Source organism: Athalia rosae, chromosome 5, assembly GCF_917208135.1.
Source record: "Athalia rosae chromosome 5, iyAthRosa1.1, whole genome shotgun sequence".
NCBI lineage: Eukaryota > Metazoa > Arthropoda > Insecta > Hymenoptera > Athaliidae > Athalia > Athalia rosae.
The window spans coordinates 11,505,771-11,530,290 of record NC_064030.1 but is presented as its reverse complement, the minus strand read 5'-3'; the positions used below and the strand labels follow the sequence as shown (position 1 = coordinate 11,530,290).

The 24,520-nt window shown below is 40.8% G+C and overlaps 2 protein-coding genes across 6 annotated transcripts in view; one reads left to right on the top strand and one right to left on the bottom strand.

The window, feature by feature from the left end:
* The window catches only part of LOC105687908, a 119,876-nt gene that overhangs the window by 76,305 nt on the left and 19,051 nt on the right, over window positions 1–24,520 (bottom strand). The gene's annotated exons all lie outside the window — the stretch shown is intronic.
* LOC105687907 overlaps window positions 1–24,520 on the top strand; it is a 40,327-nt gene that overhangs the window by 12,626 nt on the left and 3,181 nt on the right. For both annotated transcript variants that reach the window (XM_012403859.4, XM_048655306.1), the window contains exons 3-4: window positions 21,115–21,422; window positions 21,527–23,186. In XM_012403859.4, the coding sequence (XP_012259282.2) occupies window positions 21,115–21,422; window positions 21,527–23,186 (1,968 nt within the window). The remainder of the gene's footprint in view (window positions 1–21,114; window positions 21,423–21,526; window positions 23,187–24,520) is intronic.

The following is a 24,520-nucleotide window of genomic DNA, read 5'->3' as shown; positions in this document are numbered from 1 at the left end:
TCATTTGGTCCATCTCAATTTTTGTCGGCACGTACCTAAAAAAAATTTCTGTATTCATTTAGAACTAGAAAATTTGTACTTCGATCTTCGTGCTTTCGCTATTCATAAAGACGTCGCGCGTCGGGTGAATATAAATAAAATCGTAGACTTTTCCAAGCAATATAGTCCAGTCAAAATAGCGTTTGACTCGTGAAAAATTAAGGGCTACGATGTTCTTTTTTTATACTTGAGGGTGGAGGGGAAGGGGGTTAGTAGTGTGAATCTCGACAATCGAGTCAATCTCTTCATAGCGTTTGCTGCCATTCTGTTTTTTTTTTTGTTTTTTTTTCCCCCCTAACTCGTTCATTTTCAACTTTGGAGTGAAAGTGATTATCGTCAAAGTTGTGAAGAATTTAATTCCTCATAAGTTTGGTAATTATCATTTCCACTCTAGAAGCCATATTTACAGAGTTGGATCGCAATAACTGAAAAAAAATACAAACAAGTGAACCCCAAAATTAAGTATGAGTCTGAAAATACTGAGTGAAGGATAACGATAGCAACAACTCATAATAATGAGGTTAATAAGATTCCCTAACCGATTGTTTCTCACCATTTTTGCGATAAACTTAATAATAAGTGAAATATTTGGAAAAACGTTTGTCCTATTACATGCAGTCTATCTCTGTGAATATCAATTCTGAAGTAAAAATTATGACGACAAAACACGTGGAGAATTACATTTCCCACAGCTTTGATTGTCGTAACTTTCACTACAGAGTTAGAAATAAGCGAGTTATTCGAACAACGAAATGCAATGGAGCGGGGGTCCCGAAAATATCGAGATTTACACTCATTTCGGGCGATTTTGACTGGACTGATACCTAATTTAGTTTTCCGCTATAGTGGATCACGTGATACAGGGTAATTTCCGGGGATGAGGCTGATATTGAAAATTTGCCTATCAGAGATGAGAATCGATACAAATCTTTGATACAATTTACAGCTTTTTGAAAAATTTTACTCTTCGACTTCTTACAATTAGCAATGATGAAATGGTAAAATGAAATTTTTACCATTGACCCCTTATCTCGAAATTACCCCACTTGATTTTATTCATGCTCTAACCAGTCGATACGCTTCTGTTGAAGTCTACAGACTGATTGTGAGAGTATCACTTCAACCATACTGATTAGAACGACGGGTAGAAGACGTGACGTAATCAGGGTGCCAAAGCAGTACTCCGCTGGCGATATCGCTGCGGAATTAATTAGGGGCAGAGCAACTAAATCGGATATATTTTTACACATTCGGAGTAAAATATTGTCATTCGTGTGAATCCCCTCGGCCATGAACGTTTGTCGCCTTCTGAGTAAAAAAAGTAAACAAACTCCAATTTAGTCGAAGCGATGGAATTCCCAAGTTTTCACAACATTTCGGATGGTTGATCTTTCCCAAAACAGTCTATACGTTTCCACGAGCGGAAAATTGTTAATTAACAAACGTATAACGGGTAATATTTCTAACATTTGTGTACGCAGTCTGACCGAATACGATTACTTCGGCAATTAATATACATACACATGTATGGGGTATACCGAAAGGGGGTTTGACGTGACGTCCCGGTTAACGAGGACCCTCAACATTAACTGTGCCGCGTATATCTGTGAAATTGGAGTACAAATTTCGTACGTACGTACATACGCATACTCTACGGAATTTCACCTTTGTGCTCGTAGTTTCCACCCTAGCAATGTTATTCAACTTTGTAATATTGTTTACCGCCTATAACTCGACAAACCCAATTAGGGCCCGTGGCCGCAGGTGAAAATAGTTGATTCTTTCCACCGTGAATATGAAACTTTGAAAAGGCAAAGCTCGAATCATCTTACAATTAGTCTCGAAGTTCCGCGGGAACTTTTACTTCGAGGCGCAAACTCGAGGGAGGAAGATCAGTCGAGAGCCTGGTAAGCCGCTTTCCGAAAGTTTCTTATCCATAATTATAAAACCGAAAATCCTTTGCTTCTGAAAATTTCTACCCGCAGAGCGCAACTTTTGATAATATCGACGTTGGTACCGTTCTGCGAACGTAGAACGCAACACGGATTCCCTTTCATGTACAATCCGACATTTGAAATGTGCGTGTCCTAGGGATACGTGATCGGTGCTCTTGGACGACATCGTCAGAGGGAAAAACGGGGGAAGCCGGAAGGAAAACTCAGCGTTGTGAGCGCTGCCGGTTACATAGAAATGCAAATGTCACCAGCGCTGAATAAATATGTCCCTTTTCTTAGGAAATTTGCATAAAATCAATTTGCCAAGGTTCTGTGTACGCTCCGTCTGCGGCAGAAAAAATGAATAACTTTTGCTTTTATTGCTCCAGATCGGCCTTCACGTTCCAATTCTTTTATTCCCCTTGCTTCGTTTTCATTCACTTTCCTCTTTCCCCGACTTTATTCATGGCAACCATTTCCCTCCGCACCGTTTTCTCATATTTTTCTCATTACACGGCCGCGTATTAAAACGATAAGTGCTACCACCCCTCCAACAATGGAGAAACCACATTACCTCTTATTTTTCAAACGTACATTCCTGTACAGAGAAACATGGAAAATTGAGTTGGAAAAAAAATTGCACCAACGTTTCTTGCGCCAAGTTAGCAGAGACGACAGAAACTGCTCAACGCTGCGGTGTAGACTAATTGCAATTCGAATGAGTTTGGTTGAATCCGCAAACTCATTAGCACCTTGGATGCCCGGTCGTGGTATAATTTTCATAATTGTTTCGGTACCTCAATTTCTCAGAAACTGAACGGGGAATTTTCCGTCTTTCGTAAGACCGAAGAATACCTTGATCGGGATGGTCATTTAACGGAGTAATGAAAGCACAACTTCCTTTGACCTGAGCGGTGAACTCGGATTACGAATTACAATATTAAGCTAATCAAGTCGGTCTAACGACCATGCGGGAAGAACCTTTTATATGCGTTAAAGCCGGGATTTGCATAGCATATTTTTTAAAAGGGAGATCATAGCGCTGTAGGATGTGGAGATAGCGGAACCCGTTAACCCTGCAGAAATTTCATAAAATCTCATTATACCATGTATACTCCTTTTCGCGAGATACGAAATACGTGTTATCTACATTCGACATCGTAGCCAGTGCGGCGATATATCTTCGAGATGAGGTGTTTCGCTTACCGCTCTCCTAATCCCGGTTGAAAAAAGGTGTTTATTCGGAAAACGAGTGGGACAAGTTAGCGAACCGTGTCAGGAACGCGGTAGACGCGAAAGTAACGTCGAATTACTTATCGACAACAATCGGCGGGCGTCTACCGTCTTTGAATTTCGAAGAAATCATGATCTTCTCGTTAGTTGTCGCAGTGGTTGGAACTTTCATTTTTATCGCAGTTCAAAATCTTCACCGAATTTCTTCTCGAAATACTCCGGGTTTGGTATATTTTTCTTATACCAAGCGTTAAGATAATTCTCCGAATTTCGTTCTTCGTGACGTGATGTTCTCTGAAAATCACTTGGAATAGAATGTTTCTTCGAAAAAAATTGATGAAAAAACCGCGTTTTTTGAGCTCGAAAATAGGTGATACAGGTCGAAAGGGTCGAACGGTTGAGCAAAAACCGTCGAATTTCGAAACCGAAAAATGAGGTTTTTAAAATGAGCGAGTGGAAGTTTGACACCGTGATTTGCGTACGCGTGAGTGATTAATAAGAAATGGAATCTGAATTATTAGAAAAATTCGGGTGACTGACTTCTCGGTCATATGAAACGCTTATAGCCATCGAGTTTCTCTCCATTATGTCATCGACGGATTCATAAATTTCGCCTTGTCATACGCGAGTTACCTCAAAGGCATTACGTTCGTCGTCGTCATTATTGTCGGAGCTATCGGCGTATCGCGAACATCATTCGTACGGTCAGTCGATTAGTCTCATCGTCAGAGAGAACAACGTGAGTCGTTTCAAAACTGCGTTCAAATACCTTCACTTGTCTATATGTAGTATAATTTTGAGGTGGGCCAATTCCGGCGTCGTCGTTTCAACGCGAGATATTTCAACGATGAAATTTCGACATCGAACGATTCGAAGTCACGCCCTGAACAATAAAAGTATCCTCGATCCGGTTACGATTAGATAACCAGGCTTCGATCGACCAAATCTCGGACTAACTTATTCGAACTTCGCGACGGACTTCGGGCGAAACCGGTAGATGAGATTAATCGCTGGAGACAGTGGACCACCAGATTTGAAATGTTGACGAACGACCATCCAAACTCCTGATAATTTGAATCCAAATTGCTCAGGAGTAACGAAAATCTGAGAAAATCCCAGCGCTCGGGCAGCCGCATCAAAAAAATCCACGGCTGAAACGAGCGCACCAAAAAATCCTGGCATAAGGTCCTACCCCGTTATGTGCGGTAGAAGAGAGAGATGAGCCGCTGCTGCCGCTATACTCGCGTTCACTTGTCTCGAACACATTCGGACATCCGAAACATTCGACTGTACAATGGAGATATTGCGTTAAAAATGACTGATGCTAACTACAGCTTGTCAATGGCAATCTGCACCAAAGATCTCCGTATATCCGAATTCGCGATAACCAGAGTGGCGGTAATTGTCGTGCGAATGTCTTCAAGGGGTCGTGAGAGTTTCGGAAAAGCGTCGATCGAACGATGAAGTTTTGTTTGCGATCGTTGGAAACATTTTCTACAGCCTCAAAAGGAAGCTGTTCTCCGGAAGATCATTCTTGCACGAATAGAATTCCGATTTCCGAGTCGCTGCGGAACGAGGACGCACCGGAGGATATTAAATGTACGAAATATCGAATAGAACAATATTCCGAGCTCCGGAGTCGAGAATGCTCGTCGTCCCGAATAACGAGTCCACCTCACGTTCGATTTCGTGCCCACAATTTCGTTCCCGGCTGCACCCTCTCGAGGGAAGAAAAGGAAAAAGCAAAATAAAAAGCGACGAGGAAAGGGGAAAGGTTAAACCTATACGTCTATCGGTACGTAGCAACGGTGTCGCAGAAAATTCATCGCCAGCGAGCTCGTCTCCCGTATAAACTGGTACCGCTAAAACAGAACCCGTACCACGCGGACGACGATCCGCTCCATCGCGTGTCGCTTCTGCCTTTCATTCCTCAAAACCTGAAAAGACCTCACTACGGCGGCGGCGACGACGACGACGACGACGACGACGACGACGACGACGACGACGACGACGACTGCTTAGAGAATACCGACACCGTACCAATTAAAACCGAACGAATCGAACCTTGAAATTGCAGCACGATGACGTAACGTCGTCTGATCTCACCGAGCGAATACCGTCGCTGTTTTACACGGGTAACATGGCTAATGCCTATCGATACTTATGTACTACACGGCACAGATTTGTATATCGGCCATACATGAATCTGCCGTACTCTTTGGGCTTTTAGGTGGTCGACGCGCGACGTGGATCGAAGAAACTCCGAAAGGATTCCGCCCGCCGCCTCCTTTACCTTCCACAGCATTCGATCGGCGGATATAAATAAATTATGAACCACGTACGATCGGCGGGCGTTGTAATACTATCCCCGAGTTCGCCAATCTCGCTACATTTATACCCATAAAACCGATAAACCGACGATATTCAAATTATCTCGGGAGCCCGACAGTCTGCGGACTGGAAAAAAAAAACAAAAAAAAACAAAAAAAAACAAAAAAAAAACGAGTCAGTTGTAAAACGTAAATCCACGCACATCAAACACTTCGCTCTTATCGCAGTGCTATCGAATCGTACCGTACCTGTGGGACTTGCAAAAATTGTAATATTTATGTGCCGCGATAAAAAACATCGGGTTTGATGTTCATTTATTTTGTTTTCGTTTTTATCTTCACTTCTCTTGCTTCAAAGGGTGAATAATTTGACCAACCGACGTCAGAGTCTTGAGAAAAGTTGATAGGCTATCGAGAGAATTTGATGAAACGAGGTAGAAGAAGCGCACGTGGTTCGCGGGGGGGATCGGGACTCGGGCACAGGACTGGGCGGCGTTAAATGTACCGGAATAATTGTTTTAGCCTTCGTAACGCGCGGACAATAGCCGTATCTCGAGACAATGGTCCGGGCGTGACAATGCGATGACTTCGACACGTGACCGTGTAGATTGCGGGGTTTGTCGCTGCCGCTGCATGCACGTGTCGCGTTATTATCGCGGAGTTCAGGACACGTTCGTTCAATGGACGAGGATGGAGTGTCGCGGGCGTACCGCTGCGCCGACCGCTCGCGCGGGTTAGGTTGGCTATAATATACATAAGTAGGTACGGTATGTACAGATCTACACTGTGCACATTATGCATCAGCCTGCGATAGAAGTTAGTGTCAAATTGTAGACTTCTGGTAATTAGCGCGCGTCCTCGGGTACACCTAATTAAATTAGCCATTATCCAATCGTTATCAAACACAAATACGAGCCGCCGAGGTAATAACTCTGTACAGTCCCTCGTCCAAGTTAAACGCGTGTGTACATTGTTCATAGTAGGTACGTATGTACATACCTATGTCACGATTTTAACACGGTTCGAGTGTTGAACGAGAGCTGAATTCGATATGCTGTGCAATATACGTTATATACGGTTATATAGCGATACGTACCGTTCGTGTAACTTCGAGAGCGCCTCCGAACTTTAAAGTTCAAATTTTTGTCAAAAAAAAAAAAAAGGCAGACTTCCCTCGGCCAAAAAAATCGCGGATCCTGGATAAGTTGGAAAACATTTGGAAGAGGAGGGATTCACTCTGATTTTGCTTCTCAAGATATATTTTTACGATTTTTCATTCGCTCACGAGTTTATGCTGAAAATTTTAGTCTTTATCATGTGGAGTTTCTTACAATGTCATAAAATTTCGGATAATTCTTCAGGGGATTGTGGTTAGAATTTCTTAGCGGCTTTCGAAGATGCGGATCTATAAATATTTTTCTGATAAAGTATGATTTTCAGAAAGTTCGTTGTGATTTTGAGATGAAACCGATCAAAAAACTACGCTTCGAAAAAAGTTGTGAATGGGAGAAAAAGATGTGTTTCTTATAACATGGTTTTAGCAGAATTCATCGGAAATATTTGGAGAACCTATTTTTGTCATTTCTATCCGATCTCAGAAATTCCTCGAAGCAATTATGCTATTTCAACCAATTTTTGATGGATTAAATTGAAATAGTTGCCGTACCGGAAATTTATTAATTACTGCTAAGTGAATATTTTAAATGTTCTTTGAGATTAACATCATCAGATATTCGGATGATATGAAAATAACTCATGTCGGCAATCGATTCGCTAGATTTAATTAATCGATGAATAATGAAAAGTTGATAGAAATTAACGAACAACTCGAAAGAATACAGAACAACCATAATTATACAAATCCTTTGAAACATGGACAAAGGTCAGCTGGAAAAATTAATCGGTCCAAGGAATGTCCGCGATTGGGTCGAAAGCGATGCGAAAAAAAAAGTATGATATTCCGAAAGAAATTCTAAGAACCGAAGCACGCTAAAACACTTTTTTTCATCATCGGCAAACTTTTTCTTGCTCGCCATTGAATCATGCATTCTCCGCAACAACCGTAATTCTTTACGAAATATTTAATCATAAAGTAAATTAAAAGTAATAGGAAGAATAGTACAAATTACAAACCTGTGACCTTTTTCTTCCTTTCTGAAAACACGGACGAAAACGAACGAAATACCCCGATTTGAGGATTTTTTTTAGTCTTTAGTCCATAGTGTCCATTAGGGTGGGCCAAAAAAAAAACTCAACATTTAAACTTCATATTAATATTAAGAGCTCCAACTTGACCAAAATTTGTTTTTCGTCATGTGGAAGGATATTGTTACGGTATCGAAGAAAGCAAAAATTAATATTTTTTTTTTTGCCCTACCCTAGTATCGAAATAGCTCGCATGAAACGCTGCACTCAGGTTCTGCGTATTGCGAATTCGATTTCCATTATAAAAACCAAAGGGAAACAACCCGCAGAAAAAAATCAACAAAGTTCAATTGGTTACATTTTAGGTGGTGTACCCGCGCAGGTATGTGAATACATATTTCATATCTTGCGAAGATGAAACCAGCGGAAAATTCGGTGACCCGATCAAAAATTGCCCAGTACGACGCGACGGATTGGTTTGGTCAGGGTAGATGGGTAATAGTAGCAAAAACAAAGGAATCAAACTATGCTTCACGAAACAATTGGAGAATGCGCAATCTAAAATGCGATACGTATATTAGACATATGTGAATGTAATCGAGATGAGATTGATTTAAATAGCAAGAAGAATCGAAATGAAAAAAATAAATGATACAAACAATTGATAAAGATTGATAGACGGTATGGCTACAATTACGTGGAATTGCATCCGGGGCGACACGGGTATTTGCTCTTGGCATAAATCCTCGTTAAAGAAGTTGTGCATCTGAAGTCAAGGACGCCTGGCGCCGCTCGAGTGTAATATACGCAGTATTCAGATTTTAAAGAGTAGCTCGGCTTCCGTGGATAGAATATAGGCACCGCCGATGCGAGTCTGGTGGTCGATAAATTATTCAGACGCGGCCAGGGACCCCCCTTCACATGCGACGCGTTCTTCCACGTAAAGTTGTTGCCGCTGCGTTAATATACCAACAACTAAATTAAGTCACTTGTTACTTTTCGCTCAACCAAAGGTCTCGACTATAAGTGATAACATCTGATGTTCGTCGGGCAGCGAGAGAGTGAATTAATTTTACGATTTATCGTTATTGTCCGAAGCGGTTGAAGAATCAGGGAAAATTGAACACTGCAGATCGTCACACGGCGAAGCGAATCGTTGTAGAAAAATTTGTGCTCCCTGCTTCGCTAAAATTTAAGACCGGTAAATTAGAATAATTGTGAGATCCGTCGAAGTTTCCAGCCGAAAATTTTAACGAGACCTTGGCGGAACGGAAGTTCAACATTTTTGTTGGCTGAGGAAGTTCTACTGCTTTTGTGGAATTAACACATTGGGTCAAAAATGAACCCATTTGAACACAAGAAAATATAAAATATAAAAAGTTGCCACAGACCGGAAAACGTGAGAGTCTCTCGAGATTTTGGTTCTTCGCGACGAATGAATTTCTCTGACGTGGGTCAATGAGAAATTTTGGCTGCGAATTTCAACGAGGTCAAAATTAATTTAAAGTTGTAAGCGTCCGGCTACAACACTAATTCTACATCTTTCGTGAATTCGGGATAAGCGGGAGTCTTGGAGGTGTTACGAATTTGAAAAAAAATGGATGAAAGTCGGTATAGCTCTTCAAATTGTGGACTACGTCATATATCAGTTGACAGATCCACAAGTTCGAGATTTCGGTCCTTCAAAATCTTCCCCAAATTTTGAGTTCGAAACTCCGAATGTGCCGTAAAAGATCCAGTATACAGACGACGAGTGAACAGACCTTTACCGCTCTCCAGCGGAAGAATCACCCGCCTAAGCAGTGACACGAGATTTCTCCACACTTTTACTCCGTACGTGAACGGTACAAGCCTTGGTTGGGGATATAACATCTGTTCAAGAAGTCCACGCGCGGGATTCAGACATTAAATCATCATCGTCAAAATTCACGTGTCCGATAATCCCCTTCAAACCGGATGGCGATGCGGATAAATTCCGCAAACAGCGAGGCGAATGGATTCATCGAATTTCAGAAAATGCCACGAACTTGAACCACAGATTGGCCTATCAAAATCTCATTCACCTTTTACCACTGAACTACTGAAAGAACCGGTGAAATAAAATAAAATTTTGATGAAAATGAAACCTAACCTAACCTAACCTAGATTTGGTTCCGTTGCAGCAGACTCGTGTACGTAGAGGTAATCCGTTTCGAAACTATTCGCGCCTCCTCATCGCGCCGCTGCATTTTCACAAACTACATTCCGACACCTTTAAAACTAACAGAACTTTTGTGCAGCGTCGATATAATTGGATACGCTCCTGTCTCACAATCATAGTATAATTTTCTTTTGTTTTATTTTTTATTCGCCACTAACGATGAAAAAACGACCAAAAACAGTGTCAGTCGGGTGTCGGAAAAAAGTAAACAACGGTAGGGTAGACAGGCAATTACATAAAAAGAGTGGGGCGGAAAGACGATATTGCAGGTTTCTGGTTCAAATCTACCACTCGGTTCCAAGGTTCGATACCTACAGCTGAAAAAAGTCTTAATTATGTGGAAGCGACAGGTTGACGGAACGGCTTTCCATCGCAACAATTCCACTCGCTTTTTCATTTGATTTATTTCATTAATTTTCGTCTTCTCCCTATTCATTTGAAAATTCTGATTCCGGGCGCTATCTCAATGAGGGATTGATGTTCATCTACGCAGGTCCCGGCAGGATTTTCGAGGACCTCAAGATCCGAGGACAATCAGAATCTTAAGACCCGAATCCTCGATCCTGAATGTGAAGTAACAGGTCCACTAGCGCAGGCCCGTGACGTATCAGGGACCCCTTGGCGGCATCTGTTGCCCAGATTAATATCTGAGGCTCGGGTTAGTTGGAAATAGGCTTTTCCCCCACGCTCCGCTCATACCGGGTGAGTCTAATTATTTCGGCCGCTGGCTCGGGACTAACTCGATAACGTGGCGTAACACTCTGCCTGCTACGCTCTGATAGCGTGATGTTAATTTATAATCACACCATAATTTATCAACGTGCAGAAGATCTCGTCCTAGCGAGAGGACGTAACGTGATTAACGTTGCAACGATGTTTACGCAAATTATACCAAATCACGAAACACTATTTTTCTCTTATTTCGGTTTTTCCTCGTGAACCAGAAAGATTACGGGGTGGTAGGATTAGACCGCGATATATGCGTTACATATATAGATATATGGTTAATTTTTTTGGGATTAATTTTTGTATTTTACATACTAGAAAATTTGTTCGTTCTGGAAATCGTATTTGGGGCGACTGGATACCAGATGCTCTGCGCTGCTGACGTCTATACCAATTTATATCTCGAAGCTGCACGGGTGGATAAATCAATCAGAAAACCAAACCGGGTAAAAAAAAAAACTCCGATTAGGCCGAAAGGAGAGAATGCTTTTTTTTATCATTTTTCATTTGAGAAATCAAATATCTGTATTGCCTGGTGGAGTTCGTGGCAGTCTTAGAAAACTACTTGTACGACGATTTCGAATGAAAGTTTTTAAAGTAAACGTGGACTGAAATTAAATCACACGAAGAAGAAGCGCTGAGTTCTTCCAACTCAATTTTCAAATTTTCAATAATCCTTTCACGATCGGTAATTATATGGGCACCCCAATTTTTCCAACCGATAATTACGTAGAATTAACTTGTCCCGTTCAGGTTACCGACCACTTTCTAGTTATTCTTGGCGCGCGACTTCGTCACATTTAAATTCCACTCTTCCTGTATTATTCCCTGCACTTGATTTTCTTTGACGATTTCGACACGACCCTTGCCCGCTTTTTTTACCAATTTTTTCCACGTAGCCCATTCTTCCTCACCGTACTACTTGTGCGCAAAGCAGTGAAAATTTCCCGTCTTTTGAATAATTTTACGACCACTTTTTTTTACCAACCTTTACATCTTCTCTCTCCTTCGTCCACGCGCCATGTCGCAGGACAAGTGAAGAATAGAAGGCAAAGTCGTTTCACTTTTTGGAAATCCAGTGGGGAGTCCGCCTCCCCCTTTCTCATCTTACTTCAGTTGTCTTTAATTAACGAGCTGGCAATACGAATTGACCCACGTTATCCGGTCTGTCTGCAGGGAAAAATCCCCTGGGGTGATTAACACCGGATAATAATCATGATTTCCCTTGCGTTGCACAATATATTCGTATATACAGAAATGCTCGAATATAATTCTCCCCGAATAGATGGGTAGGTGAGGTATCCGCACATACAACTTGTAATATGTAAATACGTTGGGGTATAGTTAATTGTTCTCAAACAGTATAAAGTATATCATGTACTTTGAACCGCGAGTACAAGGACACTTGAGAAGGCGTCTTCATCGTCCTACGGCGCGCGGCGCAATTCTGGTTTATTTCAACGACATGGCGACGGTTGTATCGTCACTCATGAATTCTTGACCATCATTGGTTTGAAAAAAAGTATCCTTTTTTTTTACCAAATTGTTGATTATTTCGAAACTAATTTCCCCTGGGTGTTTGGAAGCGATATTTGGTCGTGATGCGGTCAAGCTGATTATTTATTACGGTGACGCGATATTTTTTTATCCGATTGCGAGTAAATCTTGCAGTATGCAATCGTTTTTCGATATATGTACATACATTAGAGTGGTCCTTATTTTGGGTGTGTTTGAATTTTTTTCGACGATAGTCCTAGATCTGTTCAAAATATATTGAAAAAAATGCCTACCAAATTGCAACCCTTAATTGTAATACCATAGATATATCCCGTGCCCCACCGCAGTCGAAGTTTTAAATGTAAATAACATGTGAAAATGTCATCGCGTTCATTGCAACTTTTTAAGTCGTTAACACATATATTTAAAATTTTAGACTCTATAGGTTTCTTATAGAAAGTTTAACACTCTATAAAAAAGGTCTGGTATGATTTTTCGCTAACTTTATCGGTTCAATGGATATTCGAGGTCAAAGTTGAATGTATGGGCTTTAACAATTGTGAATGACTGTGCTGAGAGAGAAGTTAAATTAGTACAAGATTTTTGTGGGCGATACACCAAAGATGAAAAGCAACTTCATTAGTTAAGAATTACAGAGAACAGTTTTCTGATGCATTAAAAAATCAAATATATAATAAATAGATTATTTTGAAAATACGATAAACGAAAAGATATGTTTCTAATTACATTTTTTACAATATGTGTGCCAAATTGATAAAGCCCATACATTCAACTTTGACCTCGAATATCCATTGAACCGATGAAGTTAGCGAAAAATCATAGTAGACTTTTTTTGTAGAGCGTTAAATGTCCTACAATAAACCATAGAGTCTAGAATTTTAGGTATATGTGTTAACGACTTACAAAATTGCAATGAACGCGATGACATTTTCACATGTTATTTACATTTAAAACTTCGACTGCGGTGGGGCACGGGTTAATATTGAATTTAAGGGTTGCAATTTGGCAGGCATTTTTTTTGTTTTTTTGTATATTTTGAACCGATTCAGGACTAACGTCAAAAAAAATTCAAACATACCCAAAATAAGGACCACCCTAATGTACAACCATCCGAATGATCGAATTGAGAACCGGGTGACTACAAATTGTTGAGGTAATCTTCAAGTTCTAATGACTGTCCCTTGACCCGGCAATGAGATTAAATTACAAAAACGCGATGTGTCGTCTTTCCATGGCGGTTTCAAGAATATCCTGTCGCAAGGTGACCGTCATCTCATAGTATTTGCATGTTACAATAGCTACCTCACGACCACCTCTCCTCCATCTTATTACCATAGGTTCAGTTCAATATATCTATGTTATTACTAACAGAGATCAAATTTTCCAACGATAGTCAAGATTCCATGGAATGATTTTTCACGCTATTAAAATACCAGTAATTTACACGCCACATTTAGTTTTACTTACTACCGTCTTATGGTTGTTCAAGGTTCTGTGTGTACTCTGAATCTGAAGTACGATGCGTTGAATTACTTTCTCCACCAGCGAAGCGAAAACACTCGTTTTTAGTCCGCTCGGGAGGAACGTAACCTTGCGTTTTCGTCCGCTGTTGAATAGAATAGCATGTGAACCTTGAGAGACCTCAACTTTCGCGACGTGCTGACGCACGTTTTCGCTCTCGGTGTACGATATACTATACTTCCGAGGTGTAACGTGTAAATAGTAGATTCTAGAATTTTTTAAATCTTGGAATCACCACTTACGCCAGACCGTACATAGGCATTTATCTCCGCAGAAGATATCCGAGGCCTAGTCTCGTCGTTGAAAATTTTACGAGGTCTATCAACCGAGTTACCATACTGGAGAGTCCCGCGAGTGTAATAGGAAAACCTGGTCTCATAGCTTATGGCGACGCGATGCAATGCGGCGGAAGAAGTCTTTATCATTTCAGTAAAACGCACCCTGCAGCTAAAGCGCGGTCGCGATATCCCTGACATCCGCTTATCCGTCGTAATATACGTATTGCAGTTTTAGGTTGTACTTTACGATGCTTACGTGTATCGCATGCTTAGCGTTTACATTGCAGTATGACTGGTGGTTGAAATGCCGGATCAGATTCTGCTTGGCCCTAAGCGCAGCAAAATTCGAACGGGCAACCGGGCAAAGTGCGATGCAAACGCTGGGACACGCGGTATGTACACAAACCTCGTTCATAGCTGGCGTAGTTAGACACTGAGCGATATGATTAAGGTTGGCGCAAAATATCCCTAGTGAACTTTACGTACGATGAATGCGGTTCGAGCAGCGCTAGATCCCCACCTCTGCCGTCGCGCTGTCGTGAATTCCACTAGGGATATTTTGCGCCAACCTTAATCATATCGCGCAGTGTCTAACTAATTCAGTTATGAGTGAGGTTCGTGTACGTACTTCTTCTAAACCATCGTGACGTAGAGTAACAGAAGAGTTTTTCCTCATATGGTGTACGCAGTAGAACTGAACCTTCATCCGTTTTTTGATCTTGTCTTTTTGTTTATACTACGTAATTTATCAACAATTGCGTCTCCATGTTCCTTTTCCCCCCTTTTAAAAGCTGCCAAAATGTTTCCGACATTTTTGCACGACTCTTCGTCAAAAAATGTACAGATGCGCGAGTGTTGGGCGGTTCGTTATCTTCGCGCTTAATCATTCGTTTCGCACTCAATATAAATTAATATCTAAGGTCAACTCAGAAGGTTCCGGTATATCTAAAATTGCAAGTTCCCACATCCATCATTTGATGCACCGATTGACTTTCTCCAGCTGTGACCTTCAAATTCAATCACGCTAGTCCCACGTGGTTGAATTGACCAGATCGATTTTTCAATACGATCACCGTACGAAAGCTATCGATTCGATTGAGACCGAAAAGGCATATAAGGTCCTTTGAATATTGTAAAATATTGAGCCAAATTTCTAACACAAGAAATCATATTTCAGCATACTTAAAAAATAATAAATGGTGAGCACTGAAAACGAGCTTTTTCACAAACCACAGTTCTATCAATGTTCAAGTTATTTCGATAAAATTCGAAACTAATACCAATTGAATGTGGTGTTTCTGCGTACGAAATTGTCTTATTGTGCGCGTTTCAAAACATCATCAATTTCGGGATCTGATTGTGAGCGGCATTTAGCGTCAAAGTTGACCAGATCAAAGGTTGGTCGCACATTGGCCTTCGACCGCGGATGGCTGCTGACTAACCTTCCGCCTTGATTCCCACACTCGATAGAAACTTAACCTTTAGACTTTGAAATATTTCGATCTTGATTTTACAACAAACTTCATTGATAAGCGTTCACCACAACTAATTGTCAACTACTTGTTACTCCGAACAAATGAATACCTTTTGAATTCTCGACTATAACCTTCGGCGTCAATTTTTCATCTAGAAATCTCATTCGTAACCTCTCTTACAATATTTACACGCTTGACCGCATTTCTCTTTTACACTAGTATGAGACAATTTCAGTAGTGATAAAGGTGTAGGATGCTTCGTTGTTGTTACTGACAATGAAATAAGTACATGTTCCCTTTTTTCATCCCCATTTCTTTGGAAATGTTTTCAGACCCGTGTTCAAGTGATAAGTGAGTGTAAACTCGGTAGTAAGTTTTGAGTTAATGTTACTGTGCAGTGCCTCTTGTAGATTGCGGGCCAGCAAAATTGAACCTTGTTTCCCTTCGTATATCTTCTGAAACCTTGATAGCAATATACCTATGTTGAGTCCAAAGTTTTTTTTTTTCATTCATTTCCAGCGTAAGGTTAGATGAGAGGATAGGTTCAAGTCGGACAAAAATGAGCCATCGACTCCGATGGACTTACAGCAAAAGAAAATCGAATACTGGAAAATAAAGATCGACTTTCGAACCACATGGTCCGTTGGAAACTTTCGTTTTCCTCGACAACCGAAATTTTCTTAAAAATTCTGATAAATTTCTGATAAATTCACCGGTTGATTCAACTTTGGCTAGAATCCAGAGTTTCAGCAACCCTCAGAAATACCTCCCCATTATACGCTATGATGATGCTCCAGACTTGTCGAGTACCGAAGGAGATGCTGAAACTAAAATCTGTAGCTTAATTAGCAATAATACATCGCTTTGCGACGATAAAAAGTAGAAACCTAATAAATGAGGCATATCCGTGTGCGTTTTTTTCTGATATGGTAAAAACGCTGCGATGGAGTAATGGAGTAATTTAATCAGCAGATGAATTGTTCGGAGATTAAAGAGTCGGAGGAGATATGCTGTCAAAGGAGTAGAAAAGTTGCGTCTTACGACCGTTCTATCGCTAATCGACTGATCCTATTCCGGTGAACAAATCCTTGGCCGTGCGCCAACTATACCGTCGGTTGGTAAAGAGACTTTTTTGCTAATTGTAAGTAAGAAGGAGATACATTTCTTTAGATCGACGCTAAAAAAGAGAAAACTTAACGGAAGAAAAAGAATCAAGTTAAAATTGACTACCCATGTATTACCTACGCGCTACTTCAAAGCTATTCATGTATAATTATAATAACCTTTTAAAGCCAAAGTTACACATCAACGTCCAATATGATTCCACTAGGCCCAATTAAAATTTGCTCTTCAATTAACCCCGTGCAACATCGTAACGATAGGATTCGAGCCAATCAGTTAATTCGCTCCAGAGCCCACGGTTAGCGTTGTTCACGACTAGCCAATAGAAGCTCAAAGTTTTCGACAAAAAAAAAAAAAAAAAAACACTATAGATCGACGCTAAAACACTAACTTTATTGATATAGAGATGATGAAAACGATATACAAAATTTCCACCTCTGGATAGGATTTTTGAGCAAAAATTCGGAAAAATACCATGAACTCCTTCCGCAACATACCATACCACGTGACACTTCGAAAATCTCTGGATGTCAGTCTCGGATCTTTTGGACGTTGGAAATATTCCTTTGGAATTCTCTATTCCCTAACGAAAAACGTTGCTAACGACAGAGCTGAGTGGAGTTGAAGGCTCCAAGGCTCGGAGTTGGCTGTCGAGTTTAGGATTTGTTTTATACCCTGCATTTGAAAGTAGGGATACACAGAGCACGGCACACGTGCGTATTTCTCTTTGCGTGAGTAATGGTTCTTTAAAAATTGCGAGAGACGTATCTCTTCAATTATTTCCTGTATTACACTTAATTTAACCCTTTTTCGAAGTTTCAACATTCACTTTTGTTCGTTTCATTAGCATAAAACTCACACCGTGTGCTTCGAATTGTGAATCGAGAGCTAAGAACCAGCAGCGCGTAACCCACGGATATCTATGGACGCTACAACAAAACCAAGCAGAATCACAATGTCCCAGAACAAAAGTGTGATGCGACATGAGAAACTGTTTCATAATTTTTCAAATCAAATTTTTTTATTTTGTTTCGTGACTACGCACCTATCCGGCTAATAGTTGACGTGATGTTATAAAATTCATGCCAGAAAAGCATCTCATAAGAAAAAAAAAGTTTAGATCGTGAAGTTGTAAAACACTTTTTTACTGTGCATTACATTTTATCCGAATATTTGCGATTTTTTTCCTTTTTTTTTTTGCTTACTTTTGTCGCATTGGAAAATTGCTGGAAAGTATATAAAGCGAGGATTATGTCCAGTCAGTGTTTAGCCCATCTTTTTGGTCGATATATGATAGTGAAAGAAAACACGAGAATAACTAAAGATGAGAAATTTCCCTAACTGCCAGAAAAAAAAAAAAATAGAAATGATTCTTGACGTGTCTGCGAGTCAATTAGTCTAGTAAAGTTGTGCCATTTTTGCGAATTTCAGTCGACCTTCTCCGAAAATTATATCATTCGATTCGGAATGTCACCTAGAAACTTTTTGAAAAATTTCAAGTGGCGGAACAACAAATCGTCAAAGTTATAAACAATTTAGTGAAAAAAAAACGGGGGTTTGGTTTTTTTGCGAATATCTCAAAAACTATCGCAGATATCGATACTCGGAAAAAAGATTCTTGAAGAACAGAAAATTTCCTACGAAAAAGTCCCACCTCCCGAAACTCCACCGCCATTATTTATGATTTTAATTTGGAGCCGAAAATAGGGCTAAAAACGGGTAAAGTGTGTCTGCGCGCGCCGACCGATTTGGCAACTTGAACAACAAAAATCTGTTTCACCCATTAAATATTAAAATTAAGGGATTAAAAAATTTACATACATTTTGGATACTTGAACGAACGATAATCCGCTGGAGGAAATTTTCTCTCTCAATTTTTCAATCAGATATCTTTTTGTTAATCAAGTTTTTTTTACAAGACACAATTGAACTCACAAATTCAGATAATTCTTGAACTAGGAACCTTAGGTTTTTTTCAATGCCTGGAGCTATGATTCAAAGGCTTCAGAAGCGATCCCCGTTGGAAAAACTGAAAAATTTTGATTTTCCACTTTTTTATCAACAATCTGAGGTATGAAAAAATTCAAATCGTAGATAACACAACTAAAAATTCTTTTTCCTCAAATATTACGACTACTTCATATTTTTATCACCACAATCTACACGAAAATTTTTTTTTTCAATTTTTCACTCACGTTGATTAAAAAATTTTTATAAACAAATGCATTGTTTACAAGATAATTCAAAAGATTTTTTTGTTTATCTATTCATTGATGAAAACAATGATTTTTAAGCGAAGAATCGTTTCTTACAAAAATTTATCTATTGCTGAAAATCGCATTTGTTGATTAACAATTTTTTTCTTACGTTAAATATCAATATTAAGGAACCGTTTTTGTTTTAAAAATCATGGTTTCTATTGTACTTTGATATTCCAAGGAAAAAAAGATTTTGGCCCATTTCTCATTTGTTTATCTGATAAACAATTTGTTATAAACAAATATAATTCTGTGATCATTTTTTTTTTTTTAAATATGGCAAATTTGAACAAAATCAGCCATGCATCGTTAGCTGATGCGAAACATTTTTGCTTATTTTTTATGAATTTTTGAATATTTTCTTACATCTAAGTCTGTATGTATGTAATCGGGCCATCCAATACTACGTATGGTACGTACCTATAAAATTCCAACTTTTCTCTTCCGATATAGATTCGAAGGGAATTAACCGGGACAGACAGACAAACACGAGAGTGATCCTACGAGGGTTCCGTTTTGTTAAACTTAAGCCTAAAAATGGATGTGATTGAAATTAATGATGACCTCCGCATATTTTATTCGCATTTCTTATAACAAGGATTTCAAACAAGTACGTGAAAATATATATACATAGAATGGAAAGCGAATGACTGTATACAGGGACTCGACTATTCATAAGCCGTGAATGATCACCGGCACTGTTGACCGAGTCGATTGCTAATGATTGGAGTACCGGGCGGGACGGATCAAACGAAACTTTCCGAACGTTTTGTGAGCAAAATTGTCCCTACAGTAAACCGAGCTCATCATACCCTCAGGTTCCGTTGGCTGCACGTTTGCCCTCGACGCGAATTAATCACGATTTCAATTTTCGAATATTTATCGAAATTCTGAAAAGAGTGTCTTGATTTCATTACACCTATAGTCTTACCAATTATTTTCACAAATCCTCGTATATAAATCGATCGATCTGAAAGAACGACATAATTCAGAAAAATTATGGCTATACCGACGTGACGTGGGTGGCGAACCATATTCGGAAATACGCGCGATGAAGCTGTGCGTGTCCGTAAAGCGTTTCAGATAATCAATAACATACAAGAAATAAGAGACTCATCAAATGTGAAATTTGACTTTCTTCGTTACGGAATTAGTTGAGTTTAATCGGGTGGTATTAGGCGATAACGTCTCCACCAATATTTTGAAAAAATCGAGTTTTCACGATGAATGTATCCCGTAGATGATAAACTAGGAAAACACGTCGAGACCTCGAAATTTCAGGTTCTTTGGTTAAGACGTTATTGCTTGAAACCAGACAATTTGCCTCTCACGTGCTAGGATCGGGACAAAAGTTTCGTAATTTGAACTGGAGAATCCAAGTCAAGAAAAAAGCGTAGAGATTGTAATTTGAAAAACTGGAGCCGGTCCTGAAATTCCAGCGGCGCCTCTGGTAATTTGAAAAAAAAATGATACCCCTTGACCGCCCCCTAAAACTGGAGAAAATCATTTGAGGAGGTCCTAAACGATATCTTTCGTCACAATCGAGTGAAATGGGTGTTTCGTTTTCGAAAAAATGCCCTGCATATAATGAGTGCATTGTACAAGTACTAATTAAATTTTCTCTCCGGACAAATTCGCGTGAAAACCCCGTATATGTGCCGAGGGATTAAAATTTGTCAAAATAGATCAGCTCGCAGAGCCACATTTTTCTCGATCCCGTTTGAGGTATGGCGTAGTTTGTACAATTTCGTGCTTCGTTTCCCGTGCCGTTGAACGATCGCGTTACCTACCAGCGCGCTGCCCGAGCCCTGGAATAAAGTAACTGTTCGCGACGTTTCTGAGTACTTCGGAAGCGGGTATCGTTGCTAACGTAAACCAGAAGTAATGAAAGAAAATTGAGAAGAAAAAAAAAGCTTGCGCAGCGAAAGTAAATCGTCCGTAGGAATGGTAAATAATATCGAAGGAATTGTAATTATTTCTTTCTTTCGGGGAACAACGAGCTACGAGAATAACGAGCGGCGATTAGACTCCGTACGGCAGTAGGCCGTTCACGTTATGTAATTGCCGGAGGTTTTTCTACCTCCAACGAACAAGTTACGTGTTGAAGTTTTTCCCGAAACTGTACTAATTTCCTTCGATTTTTCGCTCGACTTTGATTTTATTCCGCCTGTATTGCTCATCTTTCCACACCCTGGATTCGAACCGTTGCACTTTGTGCTGCTTTTAAAACCTATCGCGGAAGGGAAAAGAGAAACTGAAAAAGTGATCGACGAGATATATATTCGGTCGCAAAAATTTAACGTCAAAAGGCGAAGTATAATTTCTTTGATTCCAGGAGAATGAAGCAACGGGTGGCCGTAGCCCTAGCCACGGTTTGGCTGGCGTCGATTGTTGGGGCGTCGGTTCCGTTGGGAGTAACACCCGCGTATCCCATCCTCCGTTCTCCAGGCCCCTCGCCCGATCAATACACCCCCGCGCTGCTCCGAAATCCCCGCAACTACCGCCAGGACGACTACGGCCGGGACTGGATGAACGATGAACCTTCGAGGACGAAAGTTGCAAATCGCCTGGATGGCTCTGACCGAAGGCAATCGGTCGCTACCGATCCCGACGCGTCGATACCCCTCGGATCGACGCCGAACGGTTAGAATCGCCATTTTATCGTTCCGAATCCAGTTTGAAAGTGGATAATTTTATTCGCAGTAAGATATGAACCGTTTCATTCTGTTTGCTTTTTTCTCGCGCAGAATTGCTCGGAGGAAGAATGGTCGAAGGTGCGGATGACTCCGGGACCTCGCATCGGTTTCGATCGAGCGACACGAGAATCGACACCGAATTGGACAGAGAGGCGATGAAGTTGTCGAGTATCAAGGTAGCATTCGACGAACCGATCGACTCGGAGCTATCGGTTAACAACGGTCAACGGGATTGGATCAGCCACGATATCGAAGAAGACGGTAGCGCGATAGAGTCGAACGAATTTTTAGCCGACGACACGTTCGAGGACGAAGGTCCTGGTTCCGTGGAAGTGTACAAGCTCGACTTGCACAAGGACAGGGCTGTCCTCAGCCCTCAACCCTCCGGTAAAAATTACTTGAAACACAAAAGCAAAATTCCAAAAAAAGTCAACGTCGTTGACCAGATATCCAGGAAGGTCAAAGACCCCAAGGAATCGAATTACCGTGAAAGAAGCTCAACGAGATTCGATCACTACTCCGATCAGTATTCGTCGCGCCCAAAATCCATCAAAGAGAGGATATTCGGCGTTGGCGGAGTTCCGGAGCTCCAGGTAGGCTGCGAGGGGGTCGAAAACTCCGGGAGACAAAAAAGATCCGACAATTCTGACGGTTCGACAACTCCGAATAGTTCGGTCCTTCATATAGACCTGGACTACAACTCGGACGAATATCTCGACGTTGTTTCCGGGGGGGATGAATTGGTGAAAATTTTAAAGAATTCCATGACACCTACCGTCAGCCCGAACAACGGCAGGGGCGACATTGACCCCAGAGTCGAAACACCGGCCGATCTCGAAGCGAAGAAAAAACTGCAGCGGAAAGACCAACTCCCGCTGCGGGGGGATCTGGGCACCGCGGCCAATGAAAATTTCGATGTATCGATTCGAGGTCAAGAGAGTATAAGTCACGCGAACCCCCTGAGGACCTTGTGGTCACCGCTTGAAATTTCACGCGCGCAGTTCGGTAACGGTCGCAAACTGTTGTCCTTGGATGAAAATGAGAATGCGGAACAGGACAGCATCTCGCACAAACATGGAAAACGACGCAGGCATCACTGGCGTAGTTCTCGTCCGGGACGACACACCGGAACAAAAAGACACCGTCCACAGGAAACGGAACGAAAGCGAGAAGGAAAGGACGTGAGAGGGAGAAACAAAGCTATCGATACAATCGGAAGAGATAACGAAAAGAAAAGGAAGGGGAAACACAACAAACGTAAGGGGGTTCTTCGGGATGCCGCCGTCAGAAGCCAAGCTTCCACTTTACTACGTCCGGGAATGGGTGTAACGCCAACGCACCGACTCGAAGACGCCAAAGATCACCAACTGCAGATAGAAAAGTCGAAGCGTAGCGCGGTAGAGAGGCAACTCAGAGATGAAAATGAAAAGAAATTAGAAGATTACAGAAGAAGAAATACGCCGATACCGCGGCGGAAAAGCTTCAAACACAGAAATGAAAAAACGCGATCACAGCAGGATAACGATATAGCACCCGAAAATTTACGCCGGCCCGCAACGCCTCTGACCAATAATAACCGCCGAGTCGTCGACGAATATGCAGCGAGACGTGGCGCACTTTTTCAAGAACAACGACGACGAGAAGCTGAGAAAACTAACAAAGTCGTTAATCAAACAGAATCGGAGAGGCGAAGACAATCCGCGATGACAAGGTAGAAGTAAGAGCAATTAATCATGTAGATTAGGATGAGCCGAATATTCGAAACACCAACTCTTTTCGTTCCAATCCCAATATTTTTTATACTTCGCACTTTGTACGGCTAAATCTCGTTTTTTTTGTATCAGTAAGTTATTCCTGTAACCGTTTCTACCTAACCCTCAGTGGCCGCTAAGGGTCAATTTGGCAATTCATTGCTCTCCAGAAATTAGTTATGAACAATTAAAAATTGAAAAACTGAATTTTTCAAAGAAAATTCGGTCACGTGACATTCCGGTGAATGGTAATATGACTTTGGTACGTATGTTATGTTTTTGAGGTCGCTGATCACGATTTTTACGTTAGAGATACATTTTGACAATTGTCAGCTGTCAAACCGACTGTCGAATCGCTCGATGTACAACAAATACTCGGAAAAATTATACCTATTAATAAAATAAACATCGTATTTGAGTATGCTTTACCGTTGAATTTTATATAAATCTATATTTTGGCAGTTGTGGAGATTTGTAAGATATGGAAATTGTCTTGAATCAAGCAAACCCAAAACCGTACAAAATATCAATTATTTTCTATTCACGAGTTTTCACAGTCAAGTTGACAATTGACAGCTATTAAATTCGAATCAGCGACCCCAAGAATAGAGGGAACGATACTTCTTTCTCAAAATATTGCTTAGACAAAGGTGATGAGTGAAATCGGATGAAACTTGAAAAAATACCATTTCGATTGTATATTCCTGTAACGGGAGAGTGAAATTACTATAAGCGAGGAAGTGATTTGAACGAGTGCGCGATGTCGTGATTGGTTTCGTGAGTTCGTTGAAAGCTCCCTCGCGATGTCGAATTGATTTAGACACGGGTCAATAACACAGCTGTTTTCTGCAAGTAGGACTCCCTTGTTGCGAATTAGTATTTCCGACAAACTCATTCTCCTTCCTCGTCAAAACATTGCCCGAATAAAAGCGTAACGTTCCATACATCATTGGGTAGAGACGAGTTCGAGTTCCTCTCGTATCCCACGCCCAATTCGGTGGAGAATTTTATTCGACACCATTTTTTCCCTATCGTCAGTCGATCGTTCGAACCGACGTGATAGCGATTCGCGGAGATCCGCCGGAACGTACCGCGCCTCATCGATTCGTACCGTAATTTATTGCACTCGCACTGCTAGTCGCTAGTTCGTTCGTACGGAGCCTGAACTTTTGCGGCGTGGTCAATTTTCGGAAATATGAATACATGTTGGTTGCTCATTTTTGCTATCTAGAATCCCCAATAAAACCTTCCGTGTTTCGACAAGAGGCGGTTAAAAACGGAATCTTAAAAACCG